The 18,370-nt window shown below is 42.7% G+C and overlaps 1 protein-coding gene across 1 annotated transcript in view; it reads right to left on the bottom strand.

The window, feature by feature from the left end:
• LOC112228145 (mucin-5AC) overlaps nt 1-5,939 on the bottom strand; it is a 30,887-nt gene extending 24,948 nt beyond the window's left edge. The window contains exon 1 of the mRNA XM_042309757.1: nt 5,644-5,939. Coding sequence (XP_042165691.1) covers nt 5,644-5,732 — 89 coding nt within the window. The 5' untranslated portion in view covers nt 5,733-5,939. The remainder of the gene's footprint in view (nt 1-5,643) is intronic.
• Nucleotides 5,940-18,370: the final 12,431 nt, after the last annotated feature.

Here is an 18,370-nt window from a genome sequence, read left to right on the forward strand (position 1 = left end):
GTTAAAGGTCTAACGGAGGGCCCTCTGAAACAGGGGCTCCAAAGGTATGCGCGGCAACAGTAAGGGATGGCATTCACTCAGGTTAGTCAGGAGTCTGAGTCGCTGGCCAGAGAGATGGCGGAAAAGGACTGCCAGGTTTGCCGTACTGTTCCCCCTACAGGTGGTGCCACAGCTGCTGTGACCAATGCAGACTAGGAGCAATGGAAGGAGAACATGCGTGCTGACCTACTGCAGAAGATGAAGGAGCAGCTGAGCACCCTGGCAGAGACCCTAGTGAGAGAAATCAGACATCAGAAGACTAATTCAGCTGCACCGCCACGGCCGAGGGAGGAGCCAAGGGGGCATGTACAGACGGGCAACATGTTCCTTTCTCTAATGGAAGGAGAGCCCCATTCCAGTGGGACCGGCAGGGCAGACCCATCTGTTTGGGGTGTGGACAGCCTGGCCACATCCAATGCTTCTGCTCCACCCAGAGAGATGAACAGGTCCTTTAAAACAGGAATCCCCCGTCCGCTGTAAGGCGAGCGGTCAGTGCTGCAGACACCAGGCAAGAAGAAAGCCCTGCGAGGTCTGTTGGGAAATAAGTCTGCTGGGAAATACGTCTGCTAGGAAAGAAGTCTGCTGGGAAACTGCCCTCATGTGGAAGTGGAGGTAAGCAGAATAAAAATACCATATATGTTGGATACAGGGTCCCAAGTAACAATGTTCAGTCTCAGTTTTTTTCAGAAGTGGCTTGGCCATCTCTCCATGCAGGATTTGTCAGACCTCCGCTGGCTCATGTTGAAGGCAGTCAATGGCCTACACATCCCTTGTGTCAGCTATGCGGTCAATTATTTTGTTGTGGGAAGAGTGCAAGTTCCAGCCAAGGGGGTTATGATTGTCAATGATGACTGTCTTGGGGGTAGACTAAGGGATCCTTGGGATGAATGTTATAGCCCAATACTGGAAGGAGTTGTTCCAAGGAGTCTCCCAGGGCGTCACTGGGTTCAACACCACCTTGGGGGCAGTTGCCAGGAAAGAGTGTCAGAATGCTTTTGCTGTCTGCAGACGAGTCATGTATACGAGTCATGCAGACCATTGAGCCTGAGGGCGGACCATTTACTGAACGCCTGTCCAATGGGGACCCCAATGGGATTCCAGCTATCAGTGAGAAGTTGCTGTGGGCCAGACTTGTTGGAGGGAGTTCCTCCAAAGACTGTCATGCCTTGGTGGAGGAACCTGGTGATGGAGTTGAGAATTGCTCGCACAGTATTGAGTGCAAGGAGGAAGGCTACCCTTGCGACTGCTGAACTTAAAACCTTACCCCCTTGAGATACCAAGGTGACACCCACTGGCCACAGTGACCCTCTTGGAGCCTTCTCAGATCTGTGGAGAGCGAGACCTGGTGCTACACACCCAAACACCAGGTAATATTGAGGTGGATGTGCAGACAGTCCATCTACAGCCTGATGGCCAACCCCTTGTAAACATTCCACTGGTAGAGGGACTGGAGCCAACACTGCAACAAATGCTCAATGCACTCCTAGCCCATTGGTCAAGTGTGTTCTCTGCCCATGAGGAAGATTTCGGTAAGTCTGATTCGGTCCTACATCACATTCCCACAGGTACTGCCATCCATAGCCGAGTGTGACACCGACCAATTCCACCAAGCCTGTACGCGGAGACCCCTAATGGCAAGGATGCTATTCTGGAGTAATCACATAAAGCTCAAGTCTCTGGGCTGCACCAGTGGTACTGGTGAAGAAAAAGGATGGGACCTGAAGGTTCTGTGTAGACTACCACCGACTCAACGCCCTGACCCACAAGGATGCATATCCTCGCCCCTGCATCAAGGAGATCTGAACCATTATGTACCACCCTCAGGGCACTGGGGCATGTGAGGGGTTTAATCAAACATTGTTATCTCTACTTGGGTCCCTGGGGCAAGATGAGCAGATGCGTTGGCCAGAGCAGTTACCCATGCTTCTGCAGGCATACAACAACACTGAACATAGCAGCACCGGACTTACCCATTCTTTATAATGTGTAGCAGGCATGCCCATCTTCCTGTTGATTTGATTTCAGTGGTGGAGGCCCCAATGCTGTGGATTGACCTAGATGGATGGGTGAGGCACCATCATGACCAGCTATGATGGGCCTACAGTCAGGTCGATGCAAGGACCCGCAGGGGCAAGACAAATACTGGTATAACAAGCGGGCGAAGGACCTTCCATTGATGGCTAGTGAACGGGTGTTACTGGGGAACTTCCGACAACGTGATCAGGGTTGCCACCCGATAGCTAGCCACCCGATAGCAACCACAGCCTTTTGTCATTCTACATCTTTGGCCTGGACTGCCTGCCAGTCATTCGTATATGACCAGAGGAAGGGAGACCAATGCGGACAATTTATCGGAACCATGTGCGGCCTTGCCCCTACCTGATCTTCAGACCGCGCCCAGATGCAACTCCACAGACCTGTGGTGGGGCTGGGGGGATGAGACTCACCTCCTGCAAGTTGGCTAATCAGACAGGTAGCTGGAGATTGGTTGTAATTTCCTTTAAAGCCCTGTGTTTTGTGGCATTTGGGGCTGGGAGTTGAGCAGAAAATTTCTCTCTGTGGGGATCGGTCTCCTACGCAAGTTTCCATGTCTTGTCTGTTTGGTTGTTTGCTGTGATCGCACTGGACCAGTGTCTATGGAACGAAAAGTCTTATTTGCACATTTGAGTGAGGAAGAGGGCAGCTGCGCTGACAATGAACTGGGGCTGTGGAGCTGAATGGTAATCCAAGAGCAGAGGACCGAGAGAGGCATTGGTACAACGCACATCAAGGAGCTTTAGCTCCGCCAAGTAAGGGACATGAATCTTCCTGTTCCCCTTACACCACTCTTTCTTATTCTGGGTCCTTTTGCCACGCCACTGAAAGCCACTATTGTTGGCAGGTTTCCCTGCCGTCTGTCTTCCCCTCATTTTGCAGTGGAGCCGGGTCCATCGTTGACGTCACCAAGCAGTCTCAGACGGGGTGAATTCCAGGACAGGGAGCTGTGCGGATCTGGATAACGCCACACAGAGACGTTTATTTTATTTTGAGGGGATATGGTTCTCGTCGGGCCCTAGAAATCAAGAACCTATCCCCACCCTTTCTACTGGATATGTTGTTCTGTCTGTCTCTCCCCCTCCCTATTTTGTCCCATAGCAGTAGAATCCATTAGAGGGGTTGGCAGAGTAGAGTAGAGTAGAGCCGTACCAAGGGTGGGTCTCATGTTTGTGTGCAGCACCAGAGCGAGATTGTAGTGCCTTTAACCATATTGTTTGCAGTGCCTTCTCTTAGAATAACTATCTTGTTGCAGTGCCTTCCCTTAGAATAACTACCTTGTTGCAGTGCCGTATCCGTACCTGCTATTTACCTGAGGTAGTCAGGGAGGGTAACCTACCTGAGGGGAGGTTACTTGAGTATACTTACCTGTCCTGGTCTTCTGTGTTGTGTGCTGGAGAACATTAAACCCTGTGTTGGGTGGAGGTGAAAGGGGTTCACACTAAACTGTGACGTGATCTCTCAGCATGAAACAAATGTTGTTTTTAATACCTGTGATATCTTTGTAGCCATTTCCGTGTCAGTTACAAATGAATATTTAACACAATAGGGGAAGCCTTCATCTGATGTGTTACGTAACACAAGTAAGTCGTAAATAATTCTAAGGCAAACGCATTACTGTATGCCTGTTCTGACACACCTGAATTTACACTATCAAAAGTGTCCCGAAACATTAATACAATTAATCTGATCACACAATCTCTCACATGTATGCAAGCACACACACACATTAAAATCTACAATGCCACAAGCTGTTATTTGTACGATTAGATTAGTTCCTGGTAATTGTCGTTCTCTTTCCCTGGCATTGTATATTTTCGGAAATGTTGTTTCGTCACCTATAGACGTGTTGGCTGACAACGTTACAAATTATGCGTTGGTTATGATTCTGAATGGTCAGATGACTAGCAACAATGACAAGCTGCCTTGTGGGTAATTGTAGGTGACTTGTTTCAGATAATTGTATCTTGTTATTGATACCATTTCTTGCTGTTAAGTGTTTTGACTGATGTCATGTCTATGCTAATATGGCAAAACACTAGCTAGCTAACCAACAACTGTAACTATGTGTTTGAGAGACACTCATTGCTCAATGTGAAAATGTATTTATGTTTTCAATAAACATTAGGAGACTAACAACATTTTACATGTCAAGTCTAAGCCAACTCAGTCTGTATTGCCCCATAGTTGTGCACGCGTCTGTTTTGTTGCTAAATAATAAGCTCACCATTTAGTCATTTTAACTACAATTTAATGCAATAGCATAAAAATACAAGATACACATTTCAACACGGTTCTTTTTGAAGTTCTGAACATCATCTTCCATAAAGTATTTGACTATAACTTGACATGCAACATTTATTTTATTTGAGAAATATGTCAGTCTTACAGTTTCATTATCTTTATACAGTACAGTTTCAAATCAAATCAAATGTATTGATATAGCCCTTCTCACATCAGCTGATGTCACAAAGTGCTGTACAGAAACCCAGCCTAAAACACCTAAAAAGCAAGCAATGCAGGTGTAGAAGCACAGTGGCAAGGAAAAAACTCCTAGCCTTTCATTATCTTTATACAGTACATAAGACAAATAATCAGAAATATGGGTATTTTAAAGCAGATGGCTACTGTAAAAGGATCGCACGATGTTGTATGCCCTTTCTGCCCCATGAAACATTGTACAAGGTCACCTTTTCTACGTGACTTGTCAACTGATACAGTATCGCCTGTGTCTGTGCTTGAAATTCTTCAGCTTACAGTGTATCAATGAAATGCAAATAATGAGGGGAATATGTTTTTAAATACAACCCAGGTATTTCAGCAGTGCATTGTAGACTATACTATAATTCCAAATGGTGGCATATAGAGTGAATTTTACCACATTCTCCAATTGAATCACACTGGCTGAAGGAGAATGATGTCGTATTTACAGCCACATCCATACATGATTTAGTTTAACCTTCCAACATAAATTTGTCAAAAGGATACATTTATGAGGTATAAATATAGAAATGTAAAGTTTTGAGCAGTTAACTAGGCACCAAATCATTTTGGTTCAGTAGTTATCAGTTTTGAGCAGTTTGAATAAGTGATATTTAATTGTATTGTTAACAAATGACAAGGAAATCATATCAAAAGTAAAGTGAATATTGCATTTTGAAAAGCATATTGAATATGTATCCAAATTGAAAGAGTGATTTAGTGCAATAAAACAAGTTACTTAGTGATTTGGTTTGTTGCACTCAGTCAATTGAAAATGTGCTTTGAGTTTTTAAACCATTTTGTTTTGATTGTTGTGCTTACAGTTGTGGAAATTGCACCAAAGTGATAGAGAAAAAACTAACAACACTGTAATCTCATCCTGGCTACCTCTACCTAATATAATTTTGATATCCACGTTTAATTATCCTTGTAAAAAAAACTGCCATAAAGGACTACAAGAAATGCTATTCACCCTCAGTGCTAATTGAACAGTCAATATTCAAGTCAATGACCCCTGGACTTATAGGTAGCCTACTGTAGGTCTATGTTCTGTACAGAGAGAAAGATTCTGTGAGGAATAGATTTTACCTGGTAAAGCACCGCATACGGACACAGCGTACTCCACCACACCGCATAGCTGGAACCTTGTCGGGATTGTCCTCATCTCCATAAAACATTTGTTTCTCATCGGCAATTCAACAATCCAGATTTAAGCTACTTTAAGCGCACTGACCCCCCTGAGAGAATAATTAAATAAAGCAAGTTTATGATTGTCCTTCCCCTTTACAGACCAATAGAATATCAACAATGGTCCTTAAATAAGCATATACAGCACAAATGAAATCACAAATGTTTCCCAACTGTTATTGAGAAAAAAATGTACAGGCTGTTGAGCCAACGTGAAGTTTCTGTGACTTTCTCAGCATCGTTAGGTGGCAGGTGGGACACGCCCCTAAAACGCCAAAGCCTGTTCTGAAATATGTACCTGGCTAAGACACAAACAAAACTTTTAAGAAAGAAAAGTTAGCCTACATATTGTCAATCTGCTTACTTTTTTCCAACTTTTTATGATAGTGTTTTAACTTATATGTATAATTCTTTCTGGAATATAACAGGTGTTAAAGTTTGCAGGATGTAACTGCTTAGTGAATCTGTCCCTTAACGTCTCTTCAGTTCTCATATTACTAACTAGCCTGTTAAACTTTAATATTATATGGTATTCAATTTTATTTCTATATTAATGGAGTAGAAAGTAAGTACAGGATCTAAGTAATGTAGAGTTAGAGCCAACTCACTGGGCACACTATGTCATTTCAGCATGGATAATTGGGTAATATTTGGTTGAGACATTGATCAATGAGATTATGACCTATAATCGCCCACTCAAAAAGGCAGCCAAAAGTTTGTTGAATTTTCAACCATTTAAAAGCACAGTAAAGTTCAAAAAGGAATACAAGGTCGGCTGTTTTGTTTGATGTATACAACCGATTAATGACGTGTTATCACTGTGCTTCATCTAATAGCAGAATGAAATGACCTGGATTGTAGTGGAGATTACATTAAAAAGTGCATTGTGCAAGTGATCAATGCCATTTGAGATTCTGTACAGATTACTACAGCAATTGCGAAAATCTCCACAGACCTGCGACAACCTAGGCATGTCATCTTAAACATGCATTCTTTATGTGATTAAATAATAATGATTATATAGTGAGAGTAAAATCTAAATGTGTTCATGGATCTGGTACTCGTTTTAAAGTTTAACGTTACATAGACTTCATAGATAGACTTAACTTTAGGCAATTTACTGTATATTACAAAAGGAATATTGAATTGTGTTTGGTTGACAACACAACCAAATATCAACATTTAAAAGACGCATCTACTGCTTGGATAGTTCCGTCTGTGCCAATGACTTAGTCTGGCTTTGATTCCAGTTTGTCTACAAATTAATCATTCATATGTTGGATTCACATCTCCATCTCAACCACAAATATAATTTTAAGAATAGGACTAAATCAAATCAAACTTGAAATGCACTTTAAATAAAGTTGAGGATGATGTTGAACATATGTGTGTCAGAGGAGGCTGGTAGGGGGAGCTATAGGAGGACAGGTTCATTGCAATGGAATGGAAAAATGGACCGGAGTCAAACGTGATTTCCATATGTTTGTATTTTCTTTTATTTCACCTTTATTTAACCAGGTAGGCTAGTTGAGAACAAGTTCTCATTTACAACTGCGACCTGGCCAAGATAAAGAGTAGCAATTCGACACGTCACTCTGTGACACAACACAGAGTGACACATGGAATTAACAAAACATACAGTCAATAATACAGTAGAACAAAATAAAACAAAAAGTATATAGTATTATATGTTTGATATCGTTCCATTTATTCCAGTCATTACACTCATCCCGTCCCCCTATAGCTCCTCCCACCAGCCTCCTCTGACGTGTGAGCTGTTGCTACGTCAGAGGGGGATATGTTCAGAGTTGGACATGCATCATTCCTGTCACGCTATGCATCTGCTTGACAGTGTATTGAGAGGGAACCCACCTCTGACTCACCTAGAGTCTTTCTCTGCTCACATACCACACCTGTGTTCCCTGTCCTGACTTTTGTCTTGTTGTTCTCTGACCACCTGTTCTCAGCTCACATGTCTTTATTTTCATACCTCAACTGCAGCACCTGTGTCTGGTCACCATTTGCCTGGTTGTATTTTTCCATTTTAATTAATTGGCACAATTCTCTGATATTACAGTAATGTGCTTATTATTCTACTGTATACATACTGTTTTAGAGCTGTCCAAAATATGATCCATCTAATACTCAGGTCAACAAAGCTGTAAGTAATAACCCAATGAGGGCCGACCTGGGGCCGACCCCAAGTGGTGAAGGTAGGCAACAACACCTCCTCTACGCTGATCGACATGAGGGCCACACGGGGTTGCGCGCTCAGCACTCTCCTGTACTCCCTGTTCACCCATGACTGCATGGCCATGCACGTCTCACACTCAATCATCGAGTTTCCAACGACAGCTTACAGGGTGGAGGTGAGGGCCCTGACAGAGTGGTGCCGGGAAAATAACCTCTCCCTCATCGTCAACAAAACGAAGGAGCTGATCATGGACCTCAGGAGACAGCAGATAGAACACGCCCCCATCCACATCGACGGTCCTCATTGGCTGTGATAAAGTTTCCAGTGTCCATTGCACAACGTTTACTCACCTGTGAGGTAGGGAGAGGCTGCACTGCTTTCACCTCAATCAAGGGCTCAGCCAGCATGAGAGATTACAGTACTTATGAAATGTTAAGAACTTCAGAGCCACAGCTGTGAAAGAAGCAGCAGCATGCAGGGAATAGCATTCTGACATTAATTATGCAGAGAAATTGTTGGTTTTCCTGAAAATCCTTGAAATTTCCCCCGCTTGTGAATAGCAGGGATACTTCACAACTTGGTCGTTCCATATGAATTCAATCACTTTCTGACTACACCCCTTTACAAATGAACGAAGCCTCCCAAACATGTTTGCTCTTGGCAGAAGTGGTCAGAAAGGGACTTTTTGGACCGGAATGCCAAAACATTCAGGTGATAAGAAGTGCTGAAAGTTGACCTATTTTGCATACCCCACCCTACCATGAGACATCCATGTCATTGAAAAATTTGAATGGTTGAGTTTGATATAATTTGAAAGTTTACAAACAGGGTTTTCAAACTATTTTATAATTTCTTGAAAAAATATAGCTTTTATTAAAAAGCACAAAAAAATTAACTTTAACATCAAATATAAATAAAAACGCTTAAACTCTGATTTAACTCATTTTCACATAAAATAACAATAACGAGGCTATATATAGGGGGTACCGGAACCGAGTCAATGATTGAGGGTACAGGTTAGACAAGGTAATTGAGGTAATATGTACATGTAGGTAGGGGTAAAGTGACTATGCATAGATAATAAACAGGGTGTTACAGCAGTGTGGGGGGGGTCAATGAAAATTTGATTAATTGTTCAGCAGTCTTATGACTTGGGGGTAGAAGTTGTTAAGGAGCCTTTTGGGCCTTCCTCTGACACTGCCTAGTATAGAGGTCCTGGACGGAAGAAAGCTTGGCTCAAGTGATGTACGGGGCCTTACGCACTGCCCTCTGTAGTGCCTTAACACGCTCAGCTACAGTCCCATTGTTGTGAATGGGGGTGTGTTTGGCCCTCCTTTTCCTGTAATCCACAAACAGCTTCTTTGTCTTGCTCCTATTGAGGGAGAGGTTTGTGTCCTGGCATCACCATGCCGGGTCAGTGACCTCCTCCCTATAAGCTGTCTCATCGTTGTCAGTGATCAGGCCTACCACTGTTGTGTCGTCAGCAAACTTAATGTTGTTGGAGTCATGCTTGGCCACGCAGTCGTGGGAGAACAGGGAGTACAGGAGAGGACTAAGCATGCACCCCTGAGGGATCCCCATGTTGAGGATCAGCGTGACAGATGTGTTGTTGCCTACCCTTACCATCTGGGTGCGGCCCATCAGGAAGTCCAGAATCCAGTTGCAATTACTACCAGAAAGATGGTCACCAGTCCACTCACCGTCAAATACCAACTTGAATGGGAATGTATATTCTAGTATCTGTATTTCTATGATTTCAATGTTTCCTATGGAAGACTGAAAGTTTAATCTCAAGTCAACATTCTCTGATGTGTGGACCGCCAACCATCTTTGTGGTACCATTTGAAAGTTGACATTTAAATTTGACTGACATTCAAAAAATGTATCAGCCAAAACATGACACCCACCCTGTATTCAAGAGCATGTTGTATCTCAACTGATGGTGTCACAACACAAACACCTCTGATGATGTACAATAGGGTCTAAGCTACAACATATGAAAAGACATAACATGAAAAAATATCAGGGTTTACGCATTTATATAATTGATGTAAAAGGTGTAAAAAAAAAAGACAATTTGTATGAACTTTTATTTCAATAAATTATTAAATAGTTTGACAACCCTGTTTGTAAGCTTTCAAATGATATCAAACTCAACCTTTTATTATTATTTTTCTAGTGATGACAGATTTTTTTCTTCTGACCACTTCTACCATGGCCAAACATTTCTGGAAGGTTTCGTTCAAATCAAAAGGGGTGCAGTCAGAAAGATGTTGAAATCATATGGAACTGTTCATCAGCTACTGTAATGTAAAACTCATCAGCTACTGTAATGTAAAACTCATCAGCAACTGTAATGTGTGTTGTTATGTGTGATAAATGGGATACAGACCCAACTCTGAACATATCCTCCTCTGATGTAAACAAGAGCCATGTTGCGTGTCCATGTGTGCACTTGAATGCACCTTTATACTTTAACGTTATCACAGGTCCTGGAATTCAGACTGGAATTTCGTGCCTCTGAAATAGAGTACAGTCTCCACACCTCTTTATGAAGACCAAACAAAGACCAACCACAGAGGTGCTGAGAAAGACAGGATTTAAAAAGGTCCAGCTCAGGCATCCGATTTCTAAAGTGAAAAACCCTTTGAATGACCAAAACATCACCCACAATATTGTACGCTATTAAAATGCCCCCGAATTTAAGAAATTGTACCTTTTCTCTCATTTATAACTATCAGGAACCTGAAAGAACAGTTTGAGTGGGCGGGGTGCTTATATTCATGAGCTCGCCTTGACGTACAGCTCTTTGAAACACCCTTGTGGTCGCTGCCTTGGTAACAATGGGCCACGTGTCATTCTGAGCCTAAATAGTATGCCTCAACCCATTTTCTCTGCAAAATGCTCTCATGGTCAACAGAGATGATTATGGATACCAGACAAACAGCAGCAATACACAATTGCATTTCTATTGTTCTGTAACTAATTACAGAACACAGGTCACTGATACACTTCCTCACAAGAATTAGTAGCCAAAGTCACTTTAGAAGCTTAGACATAAGGGAATGTACATAAAAACTGTGTACTCGACAACGTATTGGTGCCTCTGCATTAGCACTATAAATGACAATATGTTCAGAATTGTATGTATTGTTCATTTAATATTTATTTGATCATTTACAATAGGCCAGCATAGACTAAATATTGATCAACATGAACACTCATGAGAAATAAAAGGTAGAATATAATTTGACCCCAAAAAATGATTAAAGCCATGTGCCTAATATAGGCACCCGGATGCCCTGATTTGTTTATCACTTTTTGGGTTACTACATGATTCCATATGTGTTATTTCATAGTTTTGATGTCTTCACTATTATTCTACAATGTAGAAAATGGTACAAATGAAGAAAAACCCTTGCATGTGTAGGTGTTCTAAAACTTTGGACTGGTAGTGTAGTTCCGGAAACAAGTACATCCTCCTCATCAGCGACCAGTTTACTCTGTGGGTTGAAGCTCTTCCTGTTCCTGACCAAGGAGCTGAAACTACTGCCAAGAGTCTGGTATAGGACTTTGCTTGCGTCAGTGCCCCACTTGAACTGCACACAGACCAAGGTTGAAACTTTGAATGTTTCCTGTTCAAGAGTGTGTTCAGGCAATTGCAGATCTCAAAGAGAAGGAAAACTCCCTATCATCCGGCTTCCAACGGTAAGGTGGAGCGGTTCAACCGTACGCTACTCCAGATGATCTGGTGCTACATGGACCAGAATCTGTGAAACTGGGATGAACAGTTGCCAATCCTGATGTCCCCTTACAGCAGCTCCCAGGCATGCAATCACTGGGTTCACTACAAATAGTCTGATGCTTGGAACAGAGGCCCATCAACCTCGGGATATCTGGTCTGATGCAGCAGAGGACAGGTCTGACAGGATGGAAGTCCCAGAGTTCCTCTACAACCTGGATCTAGAGGAAGCACACATAACTTCAAGGGAGCATCTCTGAGCAGCATCAAAATAAAATATACTCCAAGCACCCTGGAAGGGCCCCTACGTTGTCTCTGCATGCCGTGGCCCTGTGCTGTATGAGATACAAGAAAACTGCACAGAGGGATAATGCACCACGACCGCCTCAAGCCCTACGATAGTGAGGTTATCCCGGCGTGGGTCAGGCGACAAATGAATCAGGTCCTACAGCAGTGTAGAGTCCACTGAGACACCCACACACCTGGAACCTCAGCAACTACCTTAGCCACCACCAGATGGCAGCGACACAGCTTCAGACTCCTGAACAGGAGCCAAACAGTAAAGAAAAGAAAAGAAGCGGTAACCTGCTGCACTCTGTCGTCGACAGTACAAAACACAAAAAGTGGAAACATCCGACACGGACGAAGACAAAGACCCGACGGAAAACAAGACAGTGAAGACGACACTGCGTGGACAAAAGTTTCACAAACCTTTGAGATACAACAGTAGTTAAGTAAGGAAAAGAAAGAACATGGACTGTGTAGTTTCCAGTCAAGTTATAAGTCAGAGAGACTGTGGACTTTGTTTATTAATTTTATTGTTTAAGCCAGTCTACAGCAAGTAACACCTGTACCGAAGGAACTTGGTACTCCTGGAGGGGAGGAGTGTACAATCGTGGCCAAAAGTTGAGAATGACACAAATATTTATTTTCACAAAGTCTGCTGCATCAGTTTGTATGATTGCAATTTGCATAAACTCCAGAATGTTATGAAGAGTGATCAGATGAATTTCAATTCATTTCAAAGTCCCTCTTTGCCATACAAATGAACTGAATCCCCAAAAACCATTTCCACGGCATTTCAGCCCTGCCACAAAAGGCCCAGCTGACATCATGTCAGTGATTCTCTCATTAACACAGGTGTGAGTGTTGACGAGGACAAGGCTGGAAATCACTCTGTCATGCTGATAGAGTTTGAATAACAGACTAGAAGCTTCAAAAGAAGGGTGGTGCTTGGAATCATTGTTCTTCCTCTGTCAAACATGGTTACCTGCAAGGAAACACGTGCCGTCATCATTGCACATCAAGGGCTTCACAGGCAAGGATATTGCTGCCAGTAAGATTGCACCTAAATCAACCATTTATCAGGCCATTAAGAACTTCAAGGAGAGCGGTTCAATTGTTGGGAAGAAGGCTTCAGGGCACCCAAGAAAGTCCAGCAAGCGCCAGGACCGTCTCCTAAAGTTGATTCAGCTGCGGGATCGGGGCACCACCAGTACAGAGCTTGCTCAGGAATGGCAGCAGGCAGGTGTGACTGCATCTGCACGCACAGTGAGGCGAAGACTTTTGGTGTCAAGAAGAGCAGCAAAGAAGCCACTTCTCTCCAGGAAAAACGTTGGGGACCGACTGATATTCTGCTAAAGATACAGGGATTGGACTGCTGAGGACTGGGGTAAAGTCATTTTCTCTGATGAATCCCCTTTCTGATTGCTTGGGGAATCTGGAAAAGAGATTATTCGGAGAAGACAAGGTGAGCGCTACCATCAGTCCTGTGTCATGCCAACAGTAAAGCATCCTGAGAGCATTCATGTGTGGGGTTGCTTCTCAGCCAAGGGAGTGGGCTCACTCACAATTGTGCCTAAGAACACAGCCATGAATAAAGAATGGTACCAACACATCCTCCGAGAGCAACTTCTCCCAATCATCCAGGAACAGTTTGGTGCAAACAATGCCTTTTCCAGCATGATGGAGCACCTTGCCATAAGGCATAAGTGATAACTAAGTGGCTCGGGGAACAAAACATAGATATTTTGGGTTCATGGCCAGGAAACTCCTCAGACCTCAATCCCATTGAGAACTTGTGGTCAATCCTCAAGAGGCGGGTGGACAAACAAAAACCCAGAATGGGCTGCCATCAGTCAGGATGTGGCCCAGAAGTTAATTGACAGCATGCCAGGGCGGATTGCAGAGGTCTTTAAAAAGAAGGGTCAACACTGCAAATATTGACTCTTTGCATCAACTTCATGTAATTGTTAATAAAAGCCTTTGACACTTATGAAATGCTTGTAATTATACTTCAGTTTTCCATAGTAACATCTGACAAAAAATATCTAAAGACACTGAAGCAGCAAACTTTGTGGAAATTAATATTTGTGTCATTCTCAAAACCTTTGGCCACGACTGCAGTGCAGATGGCATATCCCTTGTGCCCCCATGTGTTCTATGGTGCACGTTCTGTATGCATGACAGCCGCTCATTGGTCAATGGGCGTGCCATGTTTAAGTTAGCCAGTTGTCTTGTTTTTCCCACAGTAGTTGAAGGTTTGCTAGCATGCTCATCACATGGACGTGGACATCGTTCTGTGCCCGAGCAAGAGCACCTAGACATAGCCTGTGTTATTTCCATTTGTATAATAACATCTACTGAATGCCATTATTGTGAATTCCCATCATCATCATACCTGTGTTATCTGAGAAGTTCTTTCAGTACATTTCCATCAAACTTGACTCATTCTTGTCCTGGCAATTCCTCATCCACGCATCAGTAGCTAGGAAGAGCTATATCCAGTAGCATGGCAATATAAACATGTAGGTTACAAAGTGTTGCAACACACTGCAGTACAGCTCTGTCACATTCCTCTCTCATGTTTAGCAGTTGACTGATAGTTTGTTTCATGAAAAGTGATTTATTAATATAATTTTCACCAGCAGGGAGCGCCAAAAGGCTAGCTGTCCTGCTCAGAGAGCATATGAACACGTCTATGGCAGAATGTAAAGACACTAATAGCAAGACATTTGTTTGAAAACGACAACATTTTCTCTCAGACCCATGGCAAAATGAGTGTAACTGCTGAAAATCGCTCCACTACCATGAGAGGGGTCTCCAAAATGTTCTTGATCAGGGATTTTTAAACTGTGCGTACGTACAAAATAGACCCCAAAATGTGCGTGTGCCAGTTTTCATGCAAAATGTGGAATTTATGTGAAATTGACTAGAGAATGTGCTTTCCTCCCCGCAAACTTTAAACAATGCTTACGCACAGTTTCCAGTTTCCAGCATTGCAAGGCAAGCGTATCCTAGTAGCCTTGTGCAAATGGGGAATATATAATGACACTGTTATTCATAAGAAGAAAATAGTTGGCTAAATATAATAAGATGCAATCATTTGCCATTAGTGAAGAGCGAAGATTGCTGTATTTAATCTTTGCATTATTTTTTTAAATAGGCATCCATTTCCTATGATTTAATTTCCAAATAGCCTATAGGCCTACAACAAGTTAGGATAGGCTACCCTTCATCCCATCTCTCATTTTAATTTGACCTAGTTCACAGTAGTAAACAGATCAGCTATTTCAAGTATTTTGCTCTATGCGATTCAACGTTTAAGCACAGACGGTTCACCTTTTACGTTTGTAGGCTACGTTTGTAGTCTGAATACTGTATACTGAATACTGTCAAATTTCTCGAATTGACAATATTTAATTCATAAACATTACATTATATATACACGACATGACCAAAATTACATGGAACACCTGCTAGTCAAACATTTCATTCCAAAATCATGGGCATCAATTTTGAGTTGGTCCTCCCTTTGCCCGCTATAACAGCCTCCACTTTTCTGGGAAGGCTTTCCACTAGATGGAACATTATTGCAGGGACTTGCTTCCATTCAGCCACTGATGTTGGGCGATTAGGCCTGGCTCGCACTCCGGCGTTCCAATTCATCCCAAAGGTGTTTGACGGAGTTGAGGTCAGGGCTCTGTGCAGGCCAGTCAAGTTCTTCCACACCAACAAACCATTTCTGTATGGAACCTCACTTTGTGCACAGAGGCATTGTCATGTTGAAACAGGAAAAGGGCCTTCCCCAAACTGTTTCCAAAAAGTTGGAAGCACAGAATTGTCTAGATTGTCATTGTATGCTGTAGCGTTAAGATTTCCCTTCACTGGAACTAAGAGGCCTAGCCCAAACCATGAAAAAAAGCCCAAGACCATTATTTATCCTCCACCAAACTTTACAGTTGCCATTGTGCATTGGGGCAGGTAGCGTTCTCCTGGCATCTGCCAAACCCAGATTAATCTGTCGGACTGCCAGATGGTGAAGCATGATTCATCACTCCAGAGAATGCGTTTCCACTGCTCCAGAGTCCAATGGCTGCGTGCTTTACACCACTCGAGACAATGCTTGGTATTGTGCATAGTGATCATAGGCTTGTGTGCTGCTGCTCAGCCAATGAAACCCATTTCATGAAGCTACCCCAACGAACAGTTATTGTGTTGATGTTGCTTCCAGAGGGAGTTTGGAACTTGGTAGTGAGTGTTGCAACTGAGGACAGACGATTTTTACGGGCTACGCGCTTCAGCACACGGCAGTCCCTACCACATTACAGCTGAGACTTTATTGCTCCTAGCCATTTCCACTTCAAAATAACAGCAGTTACAGTTGACCGGGGCAGTTCTAGCAGGGCAGAAATGTTATGAACTGACGTGTTGGAAATATGGCATCCTATGACGGTGCCATGTTGAAAGTTACTGAGCTCTTCAGTAAGGCCATTCTACTGCCAATACTTTCCTCTGGAGATTGCATGGCCGTGTGCTCGATTTTATACACCTGCCAGCAACGCGTGTAGCTGAAATAGCCGAATCCACTAACTCGAAGTGATGTCCACATACTTGTGTATCATAACCATTGCAGAATAAATACCTCATCTTTTCTGGCCATGCTGAGTTCATATTTTCGAAATAGCCATACAACAAATTACAGATGTAGTATCGGTGATATATATATCTGTTTATTTTAGTTACTATGCTGTTACTAAGCCGTCATATATTAAAGCAGTGTTATGTTACGACACCTGATTGGAAATGCCCATGTGCACGATTGGGCCCAGCTGTAGAGCACGATAGGTTTTTACTAAATGACACTGAACTGTACTCCCGTTTCCTGCCTGGTTATTTTCTCCACCACACAAATATTACAACAGACAGTTGATATTTTGAATTGAAGTGTGTATGCTACCACTGTAAGTAGGGATATGGAAGTTTTAATTTCCGAGTAGACAATGTTTCATAATTCGCGTACAGTGCAACATTATTTTTAAACGATCTGTTTAGGTCCACAACAATTCAGAAACGTCAGATACAGGTATTGTCTCTGCCAACACCTCCAAAGACATTTGACCGACTTCGCCATTGCTATCTTGGCCTAATTCCAATACTTCTAAAGAATACAGCAAGTAGGGGCGTTATTTTCACCATAAAAGGTGAATGATGGGTTGTCCAGGCAGTTAAATTGCTCGTTCACGAGCGCAGTTTTACGACCGGTCTGATTCATAACCACAAAACGTGTTTGCAATATTGTTGTACATGTGCAATGTTTTAGAAATGGCGCACACATATAGTGGTAAATGTACGCCACGATTATGAATGAGCCCGCAGGCCCCCAAATGTGGTTAAGCCTCGATCACACCGACAGTACCCTTGCGTTTTGGCATACCAGAAGTATATTCGTTTCAAATGGAACGCTACGTTTGCCTTGCAGCATTGCAGACCTGTGCGTTCTGTGTGGTGCATATGTTTGCTTTATCGAACGTGTGCGTCAAACTGGATAGACGGCTTGGCAGAAATGGTAGCATAAATTGAATGTTTAACTTTAGTTGCACACATATGCCGCGTCACATTTTGTGGGGCACTTTCGGTGTGATCCGAGGCACTAGTCAGGTCCTGATCATACCCATCTTCAGTAGTCAATTGGCCACACACTACTACATACTCTTCGGGTTGGGTAGGTTACTTTCTAAATGTAATCTAGTCACCTGTCTGAATATCAGTAATGTAATTTTTGCATACCCAAACTAACAATCTGATTACTTTGAGGACTTTCCCCTTAAAAAGCATTAGAAGACAAACATGTGTCAGTGGTCAGACTCGCTCAGGTGGAATAAACTTAAACTTGCAACTTTTTTTCAATTCTGAATTGAATGTCATTGAGAGAACAGAACGTAAACAAGAAGTAATCTAGTTTTCCCAAAAGTATCTAATCGGACTACAATATTTCAGATGGTAACGTATCTGGTTTGTTTGTAATCAGATTACATGTCGTTTACTCCCCGACCCTGCATACTCTGTTCATGAGTTCTATATCGATCAATGTATACATGCTGGACTGAGAAAATTCACAGGCAGAGATCACAGAGGGGCTAATGATGGTGAAAGACAATGGCCCTGTATGATTCTCACGTTCAGACCTATCCAGTGGCGTCCCTCTTAAAATTGGCCATTCTGGTTCTACGCACAAGCAAGACAATACGCAAACAGACAATACGCAAATGTGTGGGTGGATTTTAGAACCACACCGAGTATGCAGCAGTAGGGTATGCGAATTACTGAAAGTCTTATTACAAAAGATACCACAATTAAATACTTGTACACCCCAGTTCTCTTTCTGAAGTTTTGCATTGGTTACTTGATTT

Source organism: Oncorhynchus tshawytscha, linkage group LG30 (assembly GCF_018296145.1).
Source record: "Oncorhynchus tshawytscha isolate Ot180627B linkage group LG30, Otsh_v2.0, whole genome shotgun sequence".
Classification (NCBI taxonomy): Eukaryota; Metazoa; Chordata; class Actinopteri; order Salmoniformes; family Salmonidae; genus Oncorhynchus; species Oncorhynchus tshawytscha.